Source organism: Mytilus galloprovincialis, chromosome 3 (assembly GCF_965363235.1).
Source record: "Mytilus galloprovincialis chromosome 3, xbMytGall1.hap1.1, whole genome shotgun sequence".
Classification (NCBI taxonomy): Eukaryota; Metazoa; Mollusca; class Bivalvia; order Mytilida; family Mytilidae; genus Mytilus; species Mytilus galloprovincialis.
In genome coordinates this window covers 17,417,012-17,440,380 of record NC_134840.1, presented here as the reverse complement: position 1 = coordinate 17,440,380, position 23,369 = coordinate 17,417,012, and the positions used below count along the sequence as shown (strand labels likewise).

The 23,369-nt window shown below is 31.1% G+C and overlaps 1 protein-coding gene across 1 annotated transcript; it reads left to right on the top strand.

Annotated features, from left to right (window-relative positions):
* The first annotated feature begins 60 nt into the window (after positions 1-60).
* Positions 61-21,413, top strand: LOC143067287 (DNA excision repair protein ERCC-5-like). The gene is made up of 15 exons (XM_076240423.1): positions 61-245; positions 7,501-7,605; positions 7,943-8,118; positions 8,474-8,688; positions 9,961-10,015; positions 10,527-10,667; positions 12,445-13,765; positions 14,525-14,838; positions 15,262-15,381; positions 16,661-16,874; positions 17,166-17,310; positions 17,710-17,798; positions 18,958-19,060; positions 19,332-19,416; positions 20,138-21,413. The coding sequence occupies exons 2-15, from the start codon at positions 7,518-7,520 to the stop codon at positions 21,269-21,271; spliced, it is 4,200 nt and encodes a 1,399-aa protein (XP_076096538.1). The 5' UTR covers positions 61-245; positions 7,501-7,517; the 3' UTR covers positions 21,272-21,413.
* Positions 21,414-23,369: the final 1,956 nt, after the last annotated feature.

The window sequence follows — 23,369 nt, the reverse complement described above, 5'->3', positions numbered from 1 at the left end:
GTCTCAGTTAGTTAAGCGTTTTAGCTCATATCCTTTTACACCTCGTTTCTACGATTATTCAATACATTGATTTACTGAATTGGCGAAAAATTGGAAAATCCCTCAATCAACAAAAAAATTTGCAATAGTACAAAATGTTTTGATAGATTTTTCTGTAGATCTTTCAAGTCTTGAAATTTCAGATTCTTCTTTGGATACGAAAGGTGGCGGGTTAAATACCATCAGTATCAAGGGACATTTCTCCTGTAAGCGCAAGGAAATTTTGTTAACATAAATTTAGATTAATTTACACTTTTTCATCAAAACAAAACACTTAAATTACGCTTTGACATAAAAAAAACTTGAGTATTTATCAATAGCAAGTAATAGCTTTTAGAAAAAGGCTAGCCGTCTCATAGATGAAAATGGAAAATGTTCTGGCTTTGTAGATTAATATTAAATTATAGCCTTGCATATCAATCAACGCTTTCGCGTCGATCCGGCCCCACGTCGATCTGGCCCAAGTCGATCCGTCCCACGTCGATCCGGCCCCACGTCGATCCGGCCCAAATGTAAAGTCGATCCGGCCCCAATAAAAAAATATATTTATAAGGAATAAAAATAAAGATATATATTAAAGTAATTCATAAATGTTTATGATTTTGATTATAATGTTAAAGGTGTACGGTAAAAAAAAAAATAAAAATATTTTCTTCAGATGAGTATAAAACAACTAGGTTGATTATGCTTTTATTACAAGTTTTCAAGATTATTGGGTATAATTACATTAAAACAATTCCACAGTGTAGATACTATTCTGTACGCTATCCGGAAGTCGCGATTTTCGAAGCGATGATTTCCAACTGGCTAACAGGACGGTTTTGCCTACGGTAACTTTTCTCATCATTTGTTTACTCCTATATCTACAACGTGCTTTGAAAATCTTCAAGGTATATATAGCATCATAAATATGAGTTACTGTAACAAAAACATGCATTAGAATACAAAATATACGTGTGCATCACATCAACTTGGTAGAAAAAAAGTGAAATCGATGGACAATTTGCTCTCGTAGTACAAAGCAAATAATCTTGTATTGCAAATATTTGCATCAGTTTACAGTTAAACATATACTGTTTCAATATTCTTTTCGTATTTAAGCAGAATATTAGTATTTCCCATAAAAAATATGTTTTCCTTGAGGATCCCAAAATAAATTACTGTACGATCAGTCTAGAACTGACTGTATTCTAGAAGCGATTTCAGATTTTTTGACTGTATGACCAGTCGTGATTTTGAAGAAAAAACAACAGAAATTGAAGGTATATACGTGTATATGTGATATTATGAACTATCCAGGGAACTATAACGTGTAATTACTTTTTATCAGACAATACAAATATATTTCTGATGAATTTTTTAGATGGCAAAATAATTGTATTTTTGTTCCAACAGTCTTATTTAAAATCGAATGCCTAAAAAGTAATACATGATTCGCTTGTGGACTTATAGTGTATCGTTACAGTTATCTGTTTATAGCTATTACATTTTTAAAGATTATTTACACCGTCCTCCGTTGACCAATTGATGATAATATAAATCAAGCTTGTCTCTTTTAAAATAACAAAAAATGGATAAAGACAGCTTTGCGTAGGGGGTTAATTCATGTGATATAATTTTGAAATAGAAGGTCCATAATGCATTAATCGAGTAAAAATGGAGCAATTTCAGAAAACTTTAATGATTGGTTTAGGAGGTGTTGGAAATACCTGATATGGTGCCCCCATATAATGCAATGTCCAAGTCCGTATCTTATATAAAGTAGCCCCATAAAAGATTTTTACTAAAATTCGAAATAGACGGAGCACAATACAGTCATTATCATTTATGATAAGGAATCTGAATAAGATTAATTAATAGTTATATCAGTGACGGATTCAAAAAAAGGGGATCTGGCAGTTTGAAACCCTTTTTTAACTATCAATGCATTTGTATGGGAACATATATTTGAAATCCCCTTTTCTCCTGGATTGGACCCCCTCTCCATTTAAAAATGGCCGGAAACCACAATGTATATAAAGTGGTTTATGAGGAGATGTGCTTACAAAACCGGCGAAACATATTGTACCGGTCCAACGGACGAACGGAAAGACGGACTTCTTTATCACTATAACCCCCCGCTTAACAAAGTGGTGTACAATTGAGTGTCAAAGAGACAGCTCTACATCTTAAACAAAGTGAAGGAACTGCGATCAATTGTAGGCTACAGTACGGCCTCGAAGGTGTGTAAGTACATGCATTTTTATATAACAACTAAATCTGTGTGTTTGTACAATTTTAAGTATAACGGAGGACATTTCTGAAACTTATATACTAGTATACATTCGTGTTGTTTATTCTTTAGTTTTCTATGTTGTGTCGTGTGTGCTATTGTTTTTCTGTTTGTCTTTTTTCATTTTTAGCCATGGCGTTGTCAGTTTGTTTTAGATTTATGAGTTTGACTGTCCCTTTGGTATCTTTCGTCCCTCTTTTAAACCTTCCTCTTATTTTAGCAACATTTAAACATCCTTATACTTAATGTTATAAGTCGAGTACACCCTACTAAGCTAAAAAATGTTTCATAAGTTTTCAGGATGTGACTGTATTGAAATAAGTAGTAGTGCTGATATTATATTTTAGAGTGTGAAAACGTGCATTCAGTGTCATTGTTTTGTTATCTTCTTGCGATAAAGAATAATGGATACTCATATAACTTGTGTTTTTTCTACACACAACTATTCAAAATACTGTCAAATTTATGAAAAATATATCGATATAGGAAGATTTGGTGTGATTGCCAATGAGAAAACTCTCCATCCAAATAACAGTTTATAAAAGTAAACCATTATAGGTTATTATTATATACACCAAACAAAATATCAATCTATAAAGACCTTGTTGATATTATAAAAAAACAAGCAAGTAAATAGAAGCCTGTGATGTTACCTGAAAAAAATACAATTTATAATTATTATATACACCAACCGAAACCAGAAGATCAATTAATCAAGATTTGATTGAATTAAGTGATTACAAGTGGCATTACCTTAGTTCACAATCATCAGACAACTGTTGAATAAACAAACCAATTATAGACTAATGATTTGATTAATCAAGTCATTATGATGAGTTAAATTTAATAGGTTCCAGTGGACTGTAAATATTTATTTAGATATTCTGTGTATGAACAAAAAGAAAATGAAATCGCCATGAGTTAAAGTTAAAGTTATCATGGAAAATAACTTCATATTTTAAAATATGTTGAAGCTGCTATACAACCAACGACACAATAACAATCATTTTCGTATCGATTTAAAATAGTTCTTTAACTGGTACTCCAATACTTCACTTACCTGTTGTCATCCATCATCGGACACTTTTTGCAAATTCCATTTATACTGTGTCACAAATTCCTCCAAGATCAATATAGTTATTTCTTATTTTATTATGGGGCCGGATCGACTTGGGGCGGGGCCGGATCGACGTGGGCCGGATCGACTTGGGCCGGATCGACTTTGGGCCGGATTGACTTGGGGCCGGATCGGTTTGGGGCCGGAACGACCGGATACCTCAATCAACAAATTAAAGGAGAAGGTTCACGAAGGGTTAAAATTGGCATTAATTTTTTGATGTTATTTAAATCAGGCCATGAAATTAAGACAAAAATATATTTTTTTGGTACCTGTCACAGAAGATAAGTTCCTTCATAATATAAGTTCCAAAAGGAAAAAAATATTCTGGAATGTTATTTCCATTGGAATAAATATCACAGTATATGTTCCTAACGGAATAATTAGTATAGAATATTTGTTCCAACAGGAATAGGTATTATGACATTGTTTATAACAAAGTTTCAGTGGAACTTCTGTTAGACAGAACAAATACACGTTGACACACCTACACATGTACCTTTAAAATTAATGAAGCTAATATGAGACAGGAATTAGACACCCCTGACCAGTGTTTGATAACGACCAGAGCTCGATAACACACTACAGAAATGATTTTTTTAATAAAAATAAAACACTTTTGAGTTAAAATATTTTTTGTATTTATACATGTACCTTAAAAGGAGCTTTACATGAAATGTACATTTCGCATGATCTTATCAACTTAACTGGAAATTAATAGCAGATGATGAATCGACAGTGGTGAATTGAAGTTGAAAAGATCGCTCTTGGAATCCGTTTTAAAAAAACACTTTGATTTAATATTTAGTAGTTTGAAATAACATGAATCGATTATAAATTCATTTACAATTTAAATGATGTGATTCCTACAGTTATACTCAATCCAGGGTGTTTGTATCATCATGTTTTGTCCCCCTAGAGCCCCTTCATATTTTCACTTGATCACCGCCATTTTTATGTAAACAATATATTTTTGGTAAACTTGCTTGTCCCTTCATGTATATTCCGGTTTGTGTGTTTCATACATGTATGTCACTGATGAAAGATTTAAATTCTTGTATTAGTGTGTTGAGACTGATATAATTAGAATTATTGTTAAATTTATAAGCGACATGTACATTTCTAGAAATGCTTTATTAAGTACTAAATAACTTTGTGGTACCACCTCCTCATATAATGTTTATGGATTTGGTATGATATATATATGTATGTATGTTTGTGTATAACAAATTTGTATTGTCTTGGTATCAATCCTGTAATTTTGGATTTTAAACCAATAAAACTTTACTTACTTACTTACTTACTTACTTACTTAATTTTGGATTTTAAACCAATAAAACTTTACTTACTTACTTACTTACTTACTTACTTACTTACTTACTTACTTACTTACTTACTTACTTACTGATGAGCCGTGGTACTGCAATGTTTGTGTGCAGTGTGAGGAATAATCAAATTCAGAATCTCTGAATTTCTGTGAATATATTACCATTTCAGTAAAATTTAAATGCCAATTATCAGAAAAATGTTCATTTTATCAAATAGACATCATACTTCTTATTTTATTTTTATTCTGAAATTTTTATAACATTATCGAGAATTGGTCAAGTTGTATTCAAATTTGGAATATTCTTAGCATGTCAATTAAGCATGCCCCAAGGTGACATCCTAATAGGAATTAAACAACCAATCAGGTACTTTTATTTCAAATATGGTCAATTTTGATCAATTAAAAGGTCAAGAACCTTGTCCTTTTACCATACACGTGAGGTCATACATTATGATGTACAAATGTAGTATATCAATTAACCATAGATTTATTAGCCATGGTTTAACTTTGTGTGTGTTTACAAAACTCCAGAAGATTTGGCTATTGTATGGGGACGAAGTCCCCAATAACAGTAGAAAAATCAATAAAAAAATTTTAAAAAAAATCTGGGAAAATTTTCCTGAAATTTTCATTATACTAATAACTCAAAATCGTTAAATTTTTTGGATGTCATGTTTTGAGTTCCTGCATCTGCGCAGAAATTTACAATGTACTTCCTTTTTCCGGTCTCGTTTGTATGAAACTTTAAGTACTAATGTAAAATATATGTTTATCAATCTAGTATAAAATAGGAAGGAACGCAATACCAATTTCATTTTTAATAATTCCTTGATATGAAAAAACGTTACCTGATTATAGAGTTTCTTTGTTTACATTGCATATGACGTCATAACTTAAATAACATCATAACTAAAATCCTTAACAACAGAACCAAAATCGGAAAAGTTACGGTACAATGTATTTCCATTTTTTTTTTTAACAAATATTTAAGTTACAAAAAAATAATTCATACAGACTTCGTCCCCATTTACAGGTCATGCCTGCCTCATATTAGATAAAAGTTACCTGTGTTCAAATATCATGAATATGCATGATTAATGACCAGGAAAAATCTAATTGCTAAAATAGAGAGGACAAATCCGACACTCTATGGGATTGAAAGACATTTACTAGGTTTGGATTGTCCTAACCAATCAATGAACTTTGATTTTTCACATCTTGTAATATCTTCCAATCAGGTAGTAAGAAGCATTCAGCGCACTGACTGTCCATCGTCCAATTCTTAATAACATCTCTCATTGGAGACGTTAATAATTGCATTTAATAATGATTAAAGTACTTTACCATTACAACAATATCTATATGTTAAAAAAATAAAAAAATTACTAGATACATGTGTACGAATAATTGTTACAATATTGTACATGTAGGTGACAAGTAGTAGTGGTGAGTAGGGAAGTCTAAATCCTTTTTAACTAAACCAATACTTGGTACATGTATGTGTGAACTAACAAGATACAAATATTCTCATGAATTTTCATGTATATTTCTGATGTCAAAACACTATTAAATGATAATATGTGTGTTCAGTTTATACAAACTAGTTCAATCTTGATGGCTCTATGGACTCACCAGTTTTGAAAATGATGAATCTAGACAGTTTATCATGAGTTCAGGACTCGTGCACTCACCTTAGTAAGAACCCTGAATTTGTGTCAAAATCGCTTAAGGTTCAGATAAGCTAGCATTTAGCCAATCAGATATGACCATACATATGATGCTAGCAACAAAATATAAGAAAACTCCAATATACTATTATAACATCTGACATGAATCCATACATGAATAAACACACAATTAATTGAATTAAAAAATAGACTGAAAAACTTTTATAACTTAGAGTTATACAGCAAGAAAATACATCAAAGTTTTTGAACTTGAAAAACTTTGGGCCCTATGCTAATTATTTATCCTGAATGGTAATCTAACAACCAAATTCAGTCTGCACCAAAAACTTTTTCAACCACTAGTCCATAGACCAATATTCTGACTTTTTTCTTATTTGGCCAAACAAAGTTTTGCAAAAACTTACTAGTCCGAATGAAATTTTACTAGTCTGGGGCATCGGACTAGTGGCTAACTGTGCAGACTGCAAATTTGTATCAATATATATTGTTTGGCCTATTTATGGAACAGAGCAAACAACATGTAAAATATGCATAGCACATGTAAAACTATTCTATAGATATTTCTATATGAAGAGATTGTGAAATAAGAGAGAAAGAGCGAGAATCAGAGAGAAAAAAAGAGATTTTCAAAAAAAAATATAGTTTAGTTTGTGTAAAACTTGATAAAACAATAGTGTTTTGTTGTTATATATTTGAAACCCTGCACCTGTAACACCTTAGTCAGGTGGTGCTGTAAGGGTGATGTTAAATCCTGACTTTTGAAAAAACACACAAACAGGTAGCTTTGATTAACCAGCCTTTTGAGCACTTCAGTACCATGAGTACCTTATCAGTGGAATAATATAACACACAATGTCATTAAAAAGCGCACAACTTTATTGACAGTAAGAAAAGCATCCAACTCCTCTGTACTGAAACCACTGAATACCAAACTATAACAAATACCATTCATACCTGATTTAGATATAAACTAAAGCTAATCAATGATGATGAATTTACATTAAGATAAATAATTACATAACTTATTTTTTAACTTCAAAATTTTATTTAACAGTAAATGTGTAAACAAAGATGGGAGTCCAAGGTTTATGGCAGTTACTAAACCCAACAGGTCGTCCAGTATCATTACAATCACTAGAGGGTAAAATACTTGCAGTGGGTATCCTTTACTAATATCAGTATGTTGTTGGTTTGTATGGTCAAAACAATGTGGATGTTCTTAGAATAGATTGAAAAAATATATTAAAATTATAAAGAAAACTTGCAAACAGCTCAAACTAACATTTATATCTTATATTACATAATAAAGCCTACAAGGACGTGATAAAAAATACTAGAAAACAAAACTGTCTGGCACGCTTTACATCTGAAAGTACTAATACCACCATACTTCTATACATGTAGAATAGATCAGGTAATATGATTTGCTTCTTTAAAATTAATGGTAAGTTAGTTACATGTATATTTTCTATACATTTCCTTAACAATACTCTTAGATGTTAGTATATGGTTACACCAGGCAGTGAAGGGTATGAGGGATAGAGATGGCAATCCTCTACCAAACGCTCATCTTCAGGTCCTGTTTAACAGACTGTGTAAACTCCTGTACTATAGAATTAAACCTGTCTTTGTGTTTGATGGAGGTGTTCCTGTACTCAAGAAACAAACAATGGCAAGTTAAAAAAAAGAGAGCGATGAATTTATTTTTTGGGAAATTGTAAAGGGTTTAATTTTGAAGAAGAATGAGCGATAGTTTAGTTTGTTACATGATAACTGTATAAACACAAGTCTATGATTTCAAAAGAGAGGAAAAAAATAATTCTTTGATATCCCATTGTTAGTAACAAAGAATCTTTAATAAAGTAAGTTGGTAATTTTGCATCATGCTGAATGAGAAACATCTACATTGCTAAAACAAGATGAATACTGCATGTAACTGAGATGTTATCACGATAGTGGAAAGAAACCATGATCTTAAATAATATGCGTGAAAACAGCATAAATTCACATGTTTTTGTTATATATAGGCTGGTAGAAGAGAAAAGAAAGAATTTGCAGAACTAGAAAGTGATAAAGCAACAAAAAATCTTGTGCAAAATTTAATGAAAAGCCATGCAATCAATGCAGTGTTGAAAAAAGATGACAGCAGTAAACACAGTTCATCTGGACCAAAACCCTCTACCTCAAATCAAGGGAAACCAGATATGTTTGAGTTACCTCCCCTTCCAGAGGAATTTAAAAGGTAATAATCTCATTCTTGTGCATAAACAAATAATTTTAATTACTGATTTAAATAACATTGAACATTCAACAGTATTCCCCTATATATTGCAATTATTGCCCAGATTTAGGGAAAAACTCAACTAGCTGTTGCAGTTCTCTAGCTAGAAATCAAAAGGGGCAGGGTGCCAGTGGAGGACAGGGCACTTTTTATGATAAGAAAAGGCACTGCTAATTTTTTGTCTACGTTTCTGTGTGTATCACGAGTTAACGAATCTCTTTTTTTTGTTTTTACTGTATATGTTGTTTTTTTTAAATAAAGATGCTTTTCAACTATAGTCTTTATTTCAATGTTTGTGTAGTTATGAATGATATAGTACATCTTCATCAACATATGTTTTTCCAGTTTAACTTCACTCTACCCATTAATATGTGGGTTTTTTTTCTATGTAGGAATTATAGCTTTTAATGCATCATATGATTTAAAAGGAGAGCATTACTAATTTAACAATGTTTAGAACATGGATTGCTAAAAGTATAATTATCAAGTAGACATTGCAATATATATTTTTTAATATGTTCAAAGACAGTTAATATCTTTAAGGTAACATTATTATGTTATTATATATTCAATTGGTAATTTATTCCTTTTTTTGATACTAGATAATATTTTAAGAGCACAAATTTGTAATAAGCTAAAACAGGGGAAGTAACTCCAAAATCAATTTCCACCACTTTGGGTTAATTAAAAACTGTGCTTGTCGCTAACAAGTTGAGATGGAAGGCATTTCTGTATAGTTTTATTTTGATGACTTAAATTCAATTCTAAAGTCATGAAAGTCTTCACTTATATACGCTCTTCCATTGTGACTTGGAGATCGAAAATGCCGACCCAAGCTAAACACACTCGCTGACACATTCATCAAAAGTATGACAAAAAGATACATTGTCCTAATTAAATTACCTAGTTATTAACACCTTTGAAGTCTTTATCATAGTAATTGAGTGTAATGACATGATTAACCTGGGGGCAATCACACAGGTGTCATATATGTAATTAACTTGGAGATCAGAAATCGATGAAACAAAATTTTACCAAAACGGCACAAGATAATTTTGGAAAAAGACGTCAGGGCAGAAGGGCACGGATGAAGGCACCCAGGGCGCGGCTGAGGGCACCCAGGGCGCGGCTGAGGGCACCCAGGGCGCGGCGCCCTTCTATTTTGGGCTAGCGAGACCACTGTGTTAAATGGTATGCCTTTTTAAACTAAATTTTTTCATTTTTTCGTTGCAGTATCTCTGAAGAAAGCAGGAGAGCAGAATTTTCAGCTCAAGAAAGATTGTTACTGGTACATGTTTATCTGTGAATTAAAAAAACAAGCACAAATGTGATAATTTTGGGGGTAATTTGTTGCTGTGAAATCATTATTTCAAATGTAGATGTTCATCAAATTACAAATTTGCGCTATAGTGATCAGTCTGTCCATCCGTACATAACAAATTGTGTCCTATCTTTATGTAGTGAACCATTTCATGCTTTGTATTAGACATGTATGTTAACCAACATCAGAGGGTGTGTCATAATGTTTGTTTAACTTCTACATGTATGTTAACCAACATCAGAGGGTGTGTCATAATGTTTGTTTAACTTCTTAGGTCAAAAACTTTAGTTTCAGTTTACAACCCTATGTCTTATTGTACATATCAAGTCCGCTCTTTAACTTGAGAACCGTTACGATTTCAAAGTTCATTCTTGATGTAGTATTATTTTATTATTTGTCACCAAAAAAATAGATAGAAAAAACCATGGATTGGATGAACTTTTGTAAATATGATATATTGCATTAAATGTTTTTGCAGGATGAGGTTGATTTAGATCAAATTGACATAGAATCAGATGTGTTTAACAGTCTGCCATCAGAAATGAAACATGAAGTCCTCACGTTGTTAAAAGAAAAGAAGAAAAGACATACATGGAATCAGATACTAGAATTACCTCAGGTACAAGGTGTATACATCTTAAAGATAGTTTTGTTTTTCAGGTAAAATCTACATTTTGCATGAATGCACAGTAAATATAGATTGGTTTCCCAATACAAAACACTGTCTAAGTAATTACAACAAATTTTACCAATGTATCCAATCAGAACCACTGCCTGAGTATATACAATATGATAGTGTTACTGTAACAGATAATCACAAAGTTAGAAAAACATTCAAAAGTCCAAAATAATTTTCCAGTGAACTGTATTTGGACAGGATCATATAAAAATATCAAAGAAACTGAAATAATCAGTGATGCTTGCAAATGACTGAGGCAAAACTGTTTAAACAATGCAATCAAACAATTAAAATGTGCTGATATCACCAATAGCATATACAAAGATGTGGCATGAGTGTCAATGAGACAACTCTCCATCCAAGTCACAATTTGTAAAAGTAAACCATTATAGGTTAAAGTAAAGCCTTTAACATGGAGCCCTGGCTCACACCAAACAGCAAGCTATAAAGCACCCCAAAATGATTAAGGTAAAATCATTCAAACAGGAAAACCAACATTCCAATCTATAAAAATGAGAAACAAGAAACACTAATGAACCACATCAACAAATGACAACCACCAAGATGTCTATCTGCTAATATTATCCCCTAAAGTGATCAGTCTGTCCGTCCGTCCATCCATCCGTCCATCCGTCCGTACATCCGTCCGTCCGTCCGTCCGTAACACTTTGTGTCCGCTCCATATCTAGAGAACCATTATGATTTCATACTTTATACTTTACATGTTTATTAACCACCACCAGAGGGCGTGTCATGATGTATGTACAACTTCCTAGGTCAAAGGTCAAGGTAAAAAAACTTTGGTTTCAGTTGACAACCCTGTGTCCTGTGGTGAAGATCGTGTCCGCTCTATATCTTGAGAACCGTTATGATTTCAAAGTTTATACTTGACATGTATATGAACCAACACCAGAGGGTGTGTCATAATTTATGAACGACTGCCTAGGGCAAAGTTCAAGGTCAAAAACTTTGGTTTCAGTTGACAACCCCATGTCCTATGGTAAAGATTGTGTCCGCTCTTTATCTTGAGAACCGTTATCATTTCAAAGTTTATACTTGACATGTATATAAACCAACACCAAAGGGTGTGTCATAATTTATGTGCAACTTCCTAGGTCAAAGGTCAAGGTCAAAAACTTTGGTTTCAGTTGACAACCCCATGTCCTATGGTAAAGATCGTGTCCGCTCTATATCTTGAGAACTTTTATCATTTCAAAGTTTATACTTGACATGTTTATAAACCAACACCAAAGGGTGTGTCATAATTTATTTACAACTTCATAGGTCAAAGGTCAAGGTCAAAAACTTTGATTTCAGTTGACAAACCCATGTCCTATGGTAAAGATACAATTTTTTAATGCACATTACTCACAGCGGGGCCCACAGAGATGGCTCCCATCTCAATGATATCTAGTTGGTACATGGTAAAGTTGAAAAGATGTGATATGATTGATGAGAATATATTCAAAAAAGGATAAAGATGACCATACATGTTTCAACATTTCTGAACAAACCTAATTTTTGACTCATACTAATTCATAATATGAAATAAATATAGAAATAAGAAGATATGTTATAATTGCCAATGAGACAACTCTCCCTAGAGACAAAATGACAAAGAAGTTAACAACAATAGGTCATCATACAAAATACATAAAGTGTATATGAAAATGCACATCATATTCAGATGTTTACTATTACTATTGTATACATTCAGGAATCTAATGACTTTTCCAATTTTCAAATGGCAAAGTTGATGAAACAAAATAAGCTGTCCTCTCGATTGGCTGATGTTACAAAGGAAATGAATGACAACCGATCAGGGGACTTAACTCGTTTCCTTGGAGACGATTTTTACAGTGATGCTATAGAAACCAGAAAAATAATGTCAGACGACACTGCACACTCTATATTGATCAAGGGACTTGGAAGTAAGGAACAGAAAGAAGAAATGGAAAGAATAAGACTTGAATTGGAAGAAAAGAAGAAAGAAGAAAACTCTGATGAGAAAATTAAAGATAAATTGGAAGAAAATAAACTGAATATTTCAGATAAAATTGATGAAATCATTGAAATTGAAGAAAGACAGCATGATTTAAATAAGATATGTAATAATCATAAAGCAGATGAAGTAATTCAAGGTAATAAAACTGCTGTTAAGAAAGATAGTCCTAGCAAAATAAATTGTCCAACAGATGTAAATACTGAAAGACAGGATATTTTAAAAGAGCTTCACCAACGTATGAATGTTTTAAAGGATAAAAGTTCAGACGAAGATTCTATGCCTTTATATGATACAAATTCTGTTGAAAGGAATGACCATAAAAATCACCTTCACATAGGAGGAGGCCAGACGGTTAACTTGGTTGATGAAAGTGTCAAAGTTATTGATGATGTCGAAGTAACAGCAAAGAGTGAAGGTGTACTAAAAAATGTGAATGTAGAAAATTCTATTTGTGAAACCCCTGCCATTGTCAGCGATCAAGAAATTGTACAGTCAAAAATAAAAGATAGCAGTTTATCAGAAAACAATAAGTCAAATAATTCATCAGATGAAACTGTAGTGAAGACTGATAATATGTCAATTGTCTCAACAGAAAAAGCAGGAAATATGTCATTTGTTTCACCAGAAAAAGCAGGAAATATATCATTTGTTTCACCAGAAAAGACGGGAAATATATCATTTGTCTCATCAGAAAAGACGGCAAATATGTCATTTGTCTCACCAGAAAAGACTGAAAAAGATTTGATATCAACCCGACAAAGTATTTTAGATGAACTTCGTCAAAAAATGACTGTTCTTAGTTCTGATATGGATATCACTGAGGAAGATAATATGGAAATTGATAATGAAAAGAAAGAGTTTGAAATGAAACAAGTTATTTCAGAAAACAGGAAATGTTTATTAAAGAAACAGTTATCTCTTGAGGAGGAACAGGAAGTCAAGAAAAGAAAATTGAATCAAGACACTCCCCCAGAGGACAATACAGAGTCAAATAAACCTCCATCAGAGAATAACAGTGAAAGTGATTCTGAAGGTATGAAAACTTATTCTGAAAGGAGTAAGTTCAGTAAGGGCCATTTGGGCCCCTATTATAAAGTTCAATGTTACAAGACAAAAAATGTTTTAAGTTGACTTAAAGACATGTGAGAAAGTTAAATAGAACTATTTTTGTCAAATTTAATTCTAACACGTTGATTTTTATATCCCAAAAAAGTCAAGATAAGAGATTTTGGTGAAATTTGACAAAATCACTGGATTTCAACCAAATTAAGGACCAGGAAAAATGGAGCGCAGACGTCGACAAATATCTTTGTTGTCGACGTATGCGCTCTATGTTTCATATCCAATAATCTATGAAAATTTACCCATTTTCATTAATATTTTCGTGGAAAATCAATAGGAGTAAAACTTGTGACGTCATAATAAAATGCAGGAACTTAAATTTTCAAAAAAAATAGCTTATTTTCTATCTAGTCACTGTATTAGCTAAAATTTATTGTTATATGCCAATAAATCCGAATTTGAAATTTACGCTAAAAAAAGGGGCCATTTTAGGACCTTATTAATGTTTTTATTATTGCGGAAATCGTGAGAAAATAGATTCTTTTCCTGCATTATACACATTATATTCAGCACTTTTCACTAACAATATAGGAAAATATTCATCCCTTCTAATATACCCAGTAAAATAAACTTGTTTTACATGGTATTGATAATCTTTACACATCGCTTGAATTCACAACATCTTAGTATCATTCACATGAAAATGATAATACAATTGGTTTATTTTCAGATGAAGGGTTTATTGAAGTAGTCCTTGACATAGATAAAGCCCAACCAGATGACCTATTTCCTGCAGATATATTTCAACCAGCACAGATAGTGGAAGAAGACCTAGACATTGTCTCAGATGAAGAACCAGTCTATCAACAAGACCAGAAAGAGGTTGACTCCTCCCCTGATGCACAAGAAGTAAATGAAGACTTACAGTCAGTGATGTCAGAAGATGAGAATTCAAAAGAAATTATATCAAATTACAGTATCGATGAGGCAGAAGAGGAAAAAATACATGGAAAATTAGTACAACAATTCAAAAATTTCACAGAGGTTTGAATTTTAAATTAACATTAATATGAGTCGTGTATAACCTTCAAAGGAGTAAAAAGTCCTCTATAATCTTGTCATGATACTAATAGTACTCCAATATTTTGAATTTGTTGGAAATTGTTTGGCAAATACAACATGTCAGACTCCATCAACAGTGTAATGTGCAAGTGTGAGTGAAAATTTTTACAGTTTTGTATTTACTAGTATATTGATTTTAACATTGATTTTTGTTTTAAATGATTTTATTAGGGTTTAATAAACAGTTATGGTTTTATACTTATTTTGAACAAAGGGAGATAAAAAATGAGAAATGGTTGTAGTGAACAAATGTATCTCTTTCTTGTTCTAGACAATTTACTTTTAGTCTTAATAATGTTTGTTTCAATTATCAATTATCTACTGGCCTACTTCATTTGACTGTAGAATGATATGAGAGATTATCAAGAGAATTTAGAGGCTGAAAGTCGAGATCTTCAGCAGGAAAGGGGAAAACAAGAAAGACTGGCTGTGTCAATCACAGATCAAATGTACACAGAAGCCCAGGTAAACAGTTATTTCTGAAATTTATGAAACAACAATCAACTACTGTAAATTCAGAAATTATAGCCAGATTTTTATAAATACGAATAATGCGACTCTGTGAGTATCGCAATAATAAGAACTTGCATTTTGATAACTAAACCATAGATCTGTATGTAGATTTTTCTTAAATTGCAATAATTAAACTTGCATTCTTGTCCATTTTTGAAAAATCACAATAATAAAAGCATGCAACAATTTCTGAATTTACAGTATTATTCATGTAGAAATTTTAGAAATGTTATATACTTCGAAATTATAAACTGAAGGAAATCTCAGAACTATTTGATATGAAAAGAAATGTCATTACACAAATTTAAATGATATAAATTTTTCTCTAAATTTAAGTTTTCTAGAGAAAATTTGACTGATGTATATTGTTATATCTTCACTCACTGAGTGGATAGTATACTGCAATGTCTGTCCATTTATATGTTTGTTCGTGCATCAGTTCATCAATCAAATACTTTCCATTCATTATTTCTCAGCCTGTCTATGTTGAAATCAGTTGCTATTTTGCTTTTTACTATATGCACAGAGCAAGTATTTCTTGTTAATGTTTTATATATACTTTTATAACAAGTAAGTTAATAAGTATAACAACTTCACACAACATAACTTCCAAATTCTTGATGACATATGCACAAATCAACTTTAGTATTTTTGCCAGATCTTCTAATGCCTAAATACTAGCACTCAGGATTATAATTGAAGGAATAAGAATCGGTTAATTTCTTATAATAAATAAGACTTTGAATTTTAATGTGCATATTGTTAAGAGTTTACTTTTCTACATTGGCTAGAGGTATAGGGGAGGGTTGAGATCTCATAAACATGTTTAACCCTGCCACATTTTTGCACCTGTCCCAAGTCTGGCCTTTGGTAGTCTTGTATTATTTTTAATTTTAGTTTCTTTTGTACAATTTGGAGTTTAGTATGGCATTCACTATCACTGAACTAGTATATATATTTGTTTAGGGGAAAGCTGAAGGACGACTCCGGGTGCAGGAATTTCCCGCTGCATTAAAGACCTGTTGGTGACCTTCTGCTGTTGTCTGTTCTATTGTCAGGTTGTTGTCTCTTTGACACATTCCCGATTTCAATTCTCAACTTTATTTTTATTTGAACATGAACATATGAAAGTGTATACATGGTGTCCTATGAACACATATTCTTGTTTAGCTTAGAATATTGATAATGGAGTATATTATGTATATACATCTATTTATAACCCCTTATACAGGAGTTGTTGGATTTGTTTGGTGTACCGTATATTGTAAGTCCAATGGAGGCTGAAGCTCAATGTGCCCAGTTAGATATCTCCAACCTGACACAAGGCTCAATAACAGATGACAGTGACGTCTGGTTGTTTGGTGGAAAACGAGTTTACAAAAATTTCTTCCAACAAGACAAACATGTAGAATTCTTCTCTGAATTGAGTATCCACTCACAGTTAGGTAAAACATGTTAGATTTAATATTCAAGGGAACCGCACTAACCGGTACCTAAAATTTTCATAATTCAAAAAAAAAAAAAAAAAAAAAAACAGATTTAAATAATTGTAGTGTTACAGAAAAAAAAGCTGTTACGTTTTTACTTGATACAGAATGTTTAGTTTTATGTTTATGTTTATATAGGTTTTTTTACATTTCTCTGTTAAAAATATCAAATATAAATTTGTAAATCTTTTGCATAGTGTGTATAAATTTGTACTGATTTGAAAAATCCACCACTGATTATTGTTGAAGGTATTGGACGAGATGTTTTCATAAAACTGGCCCTTTTATGTGGTAGTGACTACACACCAGGAATTCAGGGTGTAGGGCCAATCACTGCTATGGAGGTACTAACAGAATTCCCTGGAGAAAGCATAGAAGGATTAATGGAATTTAAGTGAGTTGAATTGCATATTTTGTAAAACTTTTTAATGTTTCTGTTTACTTGATGTTTATAATACTAACCGAAGAAAAAAAAATACTGTCGTGTGTGAATGATATTGGCGACAAGCTCAATCTTTTATTTGAAAAGTTAAATTCAACAGCAAGCCAATAACATAGAAATTATGTTCTGACGTTTATCTTCATTTGAATATGTTTTTATTCTCCCCCTTTTTTTTTTTACGATGAAAGTGAATTCAATTAACAGTTATACGAAATTCTAAAATGTTGATAGTATAATTTTCAGATATTGGGAACATGAGGATTAGAGCAAATAATGAAAACAGATTTTGTTTACCTCCTGACAGGAGAACCACATGTATTATCTTATAATATCTTCTGATCTTTATTATAGGAAATGGTGGGATGAAGCTCAAAAACAGATAACAGCTCCACTAGAACCAAAAATCAAGACAAAATTGAGAAAATTAGAGGTTCCAGAAGGTGTTTATCATAATATATATTAGTGGGAAGACAGCTGTATGTTAAACTAATTGTCTTGTCATTCAGATACACTTGAATTTATGTAAGAACTTCTTGTATATCTTTACCACCATGAAAAATACACCAATATAGGAGGAAAGTTACTATATTGGACATCATGGATAAACATGTACAGGGATATAGACCAGATAAATAATGATCTTGCTCAAAGAAGACTGTGAAAGAAGATGTTGTGTGATTGGTAATGAGACTACTCTTCACAAGAACGTATGGTGACCATTAAGATGTTTTTAGTTTTCTGTGTATCTTAAGATGTACTACCAACATTTGCTTTTAGTCATTTGACTTATTTTTTTGGGATATTTTAGTTGATGTTTGGGAAATTTGAAATAAAACAACTTTCAAATGCAAAGAGATAATCACATTTTTTTTGGGGGTCAAAATTGTACATTTTCATATAATTCTTTACAAGATTGGGATGTATAGTATTAACAATCAGACAAGAATAAAGACTGTAGTAAAAATATATAAACAATATCACATAGAATTAAGTGATGAGTTATTTTAAATCAATTGAATTCTTTCATATACATAATCTATGAGAAATATGCAGAATAGTAAAAATATATAAACAATATCACATAGAATTAAGTGATGAGTTATTTTAAATCAATTGAATTCTTTCATATAAATAATCTATAAGAAATATGCAGAATAGTAAAAATATATAAACAATATCACATAGAATTAAGTGATGAGTTATTTTAAATCAATTGAATTCTTTCATATAAATAATCTATAAGAAATATGCAGAATAGTAAAAATATATAAACAATATCACATAGAATTAAGTGGTGAGTTATTTTAAATCAATTGAATTCTTTCATATACATAATCTATAAGAAATATGCAGAATAGTAAAAATATATAAACAATATCACATAGAATTAAGTGATGAGTTATTTTAAATCAATTGAATTCTTTCATATAAATAATCTATAAGAAATATGCAGAATAGTAAAAATATATAAACAATATCACATAGAATTAAGTGGTGAGTTATTTTAAATCAATTGAATTCTTTCATATACATAATCTATAAGAAATATGCAGAATTGTATACCCAAAACCTGTTAATCTCTTGTTTTTCTATTCCAAGGTTTTCCTAATGAACTTGTAGTATCAGCCTACATGAAGCCTGAGGTAGATGATTCAGAGGAGAAGTTTGCCTGGGGACAACCAGAACTAGATCTTATTAGATTGTATCCTTAAAATACTTTAACGGTGGGAGACAAATTAGTAAAAGATTTTTTGGAACTTGTTTCCATTTCCCATATTTGACTGTTATGTAAAAGTTATACTGCTTTATTGTTATAATTTTTCAATAAATTTTGTTTAAACTAAAAATTCCGATTACAGTATATATGACTTTTATAATACTTGTATAACAACCTTTTATGTCATTGTGGTGTGTAAATGTTAAAATGTAGTCCCTTGTATTACTATGTTATGTTCCTTATAGTTTGAATACAGATTTACCAAGAAAAAATTTGGATGGAGTCAGGAAAAATGTGATGAAAATCTTGTTCCAATGATGAAACAGCTTAATTTGAGACAAGTATGAAATATATTATGTTAAGTGTGTGTGAAAACTGTAAATTTAATGAAAAAAGCAACTATCTATGTCAAAGTAACATGTGTTGTCATGTTTGATAAGCTAAAATTGATTAAACACTTTTGGTAAAAACATGGTTTTCTCTCCAGTGAAACTAGTATTTATTTTAAGAAAGAGTTTTTCTATATCGTCGCTGGGCTTCTAACATGTCGTATATGACTTTTTTGGCTAAAAATACTTTTTGACACCAATGGGCTGGGCGGGAGGAAATCTTTGGTATTACTAAATAGCATGCAGTTAGACCAATCAAAATGTGGGAAATAAGACATATTACAAAATTGCCAATGTCAGTTGTTTGTAAAGTTTGCTTCCAAAATGTTGTATGAAAACTTGAAAATCGTTGTAGAATGGATTTGGGAAAAAAATAATTGTACATTTCTTTATTTCTGTGAAAATAAATTAAGTTCTTGGATAATCCAGAAATGTAAAAGTTTTTATTTCACTGCTATTTACAAAAATGTTCAAGTTTACATACGACATTTTGGAAGCATGCATTTTGCCAAAATTTTCAAAGCCTGTTTGTGAGATATTTTTTTCTTGAAAAATTTGTCATTTACAACATTTTAGAAGCCCAGCGACGATATGCTATTATTTCAGTTGCAAGATATTTTTAACTACCATTCATGTTCATTCTACTCTTAAATAAATCTGTATTCTTTTATAGACACAGACAAGAATACACACTTTCTTTCAACCAGAACATTTTATCCAACCAAAAAACATTAAAAGTAAAAGACTGCAAAGGGCTCTTAATATAATGCAAGGCAAAGTCACTGATGAACCAGTCCAATCTTCTGTTAGCCTAACAAAACAGTCAGTAAGTTCTCCAGTTATGCCAGGTATGCAGCAAGTTAAGTCAATGGCAAGACAAATCATGGTTGGAAAAGGTCGAGGCAGAGGTAAAGGGAAGGGAAAAGGTAAAAGTTCAGTAGGACAAAAGAAGACAAAAGTGACAATAAAAAATGAAGTAAATTTGTCAGAGAGCAGCAGTGAATCAAGTGGTGATGATTTAATTGCTAGTTTAGATTATGAAAGTATGATTGGAGAAAGTATAGAGCAGTCTAATTCTAAACTAGGATCCAGTAGTCAGATCATGATTGGTACAAATATCGGAAATGTGAAAAATAATTCCAAGGAAAGAGCTAAGAAATCAGTTGGAAGTAATTCATCATCTACAAACAATAAAAAGTCTGCTATTGAAACAAATATAATGTCTCAGTCAACCTCTGTTAATACTGCTGCATGTAATAGCAATAGTACATTAGATACTGGTTCTCAGAGTAGCTCAACTGCTGATCAGGGTACCAGCAAAGTTAGAAGGACTAAACCAAATATAACAGTGGGTAAAGCAGGTCATGCCACTGAAGACTTTTCTCTAGATTTACCAAAGGAACCTATAGCTATGAAAGGTTTCTTGGAGGATGAAGTTCATGCCTTTGATAAAAAGAATAAAATGAAATCCAAAACCGAAAAAAATAAGAAAGAAGAAATAAAAAAGCAAAGGTCTGAGAAATTAAAACCAGATAAGACAATAGAGGTGAAAAAAAATGACAAAGGTAAATCATTAGTGAAAAAAGGGAAAAGTAGAGTTAAATCATCGAAATTAAACAGAGAAGAAACTTCTAAATCTAATGTTAACATGTTTGAAAATGATAAAAATTCTAAGTCAGCTGTTACAGTTAATGATCAGGATGATTCAGTAGATGTGCCTTTTGATTTGTTGAACAGAAGAACACGAAGTTGTAGATCAGGGACTGTAAATAGAGTGATGGTTGTATCAGATTCAGATAGTAATTAAGACTAGTTTACATATTTTATAAAGATTGTCATTTTGAACCAACTGAAGGATTGATTTCTAATGTTTTTTGTGTAATTTTTGCCAAAATATTTGTGAATAATGAAGTTTTATTCGCAGTTCAACAAAAAATTATACAATTAAGTTTAAGAGTGCCATAATCTGATAAAGCTTTATTTATTCTACCTCAATTTATTTTTATTTAAGAAGGTATGGGTAAACTGCTGTACTTGTAACCAATTTTTTTTTTAATAAAGTTTTCAGCAAATTCATATGATAACTTCCTGGTACTTTGCTTCAAGCATCATTTTAGCTAGCTATAACATGTATTTCATTCATTGACTTTTTTAAGACTAAATGTATTGCCTTTTAATGACATGCATATATAGAATATATGAATTAAACAGCGTTTTTCATATTGCAAAAATTAAAATCGCAATTTAATCTAAAATGACAAAATGACAATAATAAATGTATTCATTAATTTCTGAATTAACAGTATTTCAATTAATGGTTTAAATGGACTTGTATTTTTGTCCTCTTTAATTTTTTGCAGTTTCCCTTTGACTTACGAATTTTGGATTTGCCTTTGATATTTTCCGCTTTTTTTTTGGTACTACTTGCATGGGTTGAAAAGTGTTATAAATGCTATCAAACATACATATATCTATAGAAATCAATGTTATTTTTTGTTCCCAACCTACGATAGTTGAGGGGCATTATGTTTTCTGGTCTGTGGGTCCGTTTGTATGTCTGTCCATCCGTCTCTCTGTCCTACTTCAGGTTAAAGTTTTTGGTCAAGGTAGTTTTTGATGAAGTTGAAGTCCAATCAACATGACACTGAGTATGTTCCCTATGATATGAAATTTCTTATTTTAATGCCAAATTATAGTTTTGACCCCAATTTCATGTTCCACTGAACATAGAAAATGATAGTGCGAGTGGGGCAATCTTGTACTATGGACTCATTCTTGATATGTGTGGCCTATATTAGTAAGGGAGCATTATATTTTCTGATCTGTTTCTGCCTGTTTTTTCATCCCTTTGTTCTTCTATTCCTTATCAGGTTATGGTGAAGGTAGTTTCCTATAAAGTTAGGGTCAAATCTACTGGAAAGTGGAAACTTGATACAAATGTTCATTATGTTAAGACATTTTTAGAATATATACCAAATTTTGGTTTGACCAGGAACATATATGTTAGATATACTGTTCCCAGGTTTGACCAGGAACATATATGTTAGATATACTGTTCCCAGGTTTGACCTATATTTTGCAGGTCACTGAACTTAAAAAAAAAAAAATCCAATTTAAACCATGTTTCCTGGCAAAATTAGACAAAATTTATTTGTACAAATTTCTAAATTACTTGATTTTTTTATTTTTATTTGTATGTTTGCCTTTTCAGTTGTGGTTTCATAATAGTTTAATCTTATAATATTCATTATTGTACAAGGTATACAGAACTAAGAATTGTACAATTTACAATATATTTTTTACATCTGTAAACATATATTTATGAGTAATTTACTTGTTGATTTTATTGCATTTGATACCTAAATATTTTTTTGACCTAGTTCTCAGGATCAGTAATCTATTTGTATCTAGAACTCTACAGACCAGCTTAACACAATGTTATATTTATGTATATGTTAATTTATTCAGACATTAAATTTTGATAGATTGATGATTTTTTCTTTAATGATAAAACCTGGAAAATATTGAGTTTGAAACTTTACATAAAAGTTAACTGTGTTTGTGTAAAAAATATTAAGTCAAAAAAGTATCCTGAAGTTTTTATTGAAATAATACATGACAAAAGATGAATACAGTGTTTATATTTAAATAATACATGACAAAAAAATATTACAGTGCATGGATATATATTGAAGCAATACATGACAAAAGATTAATTAAGTATTTATATTGAAAAAAAATACAGGAAGAAATGTTATCACAGTGTTTTTATGAAATACATAAGTTAAAAAGTTATCATTGTGCTTTTATGAAATACACAAGTTAAAAAGTTATCATTGTGTTTTTATCAAAAAAATACATGACAAAAGTTAAACACAGTGTTTTTTATTAAAAAAAAAGTAAAA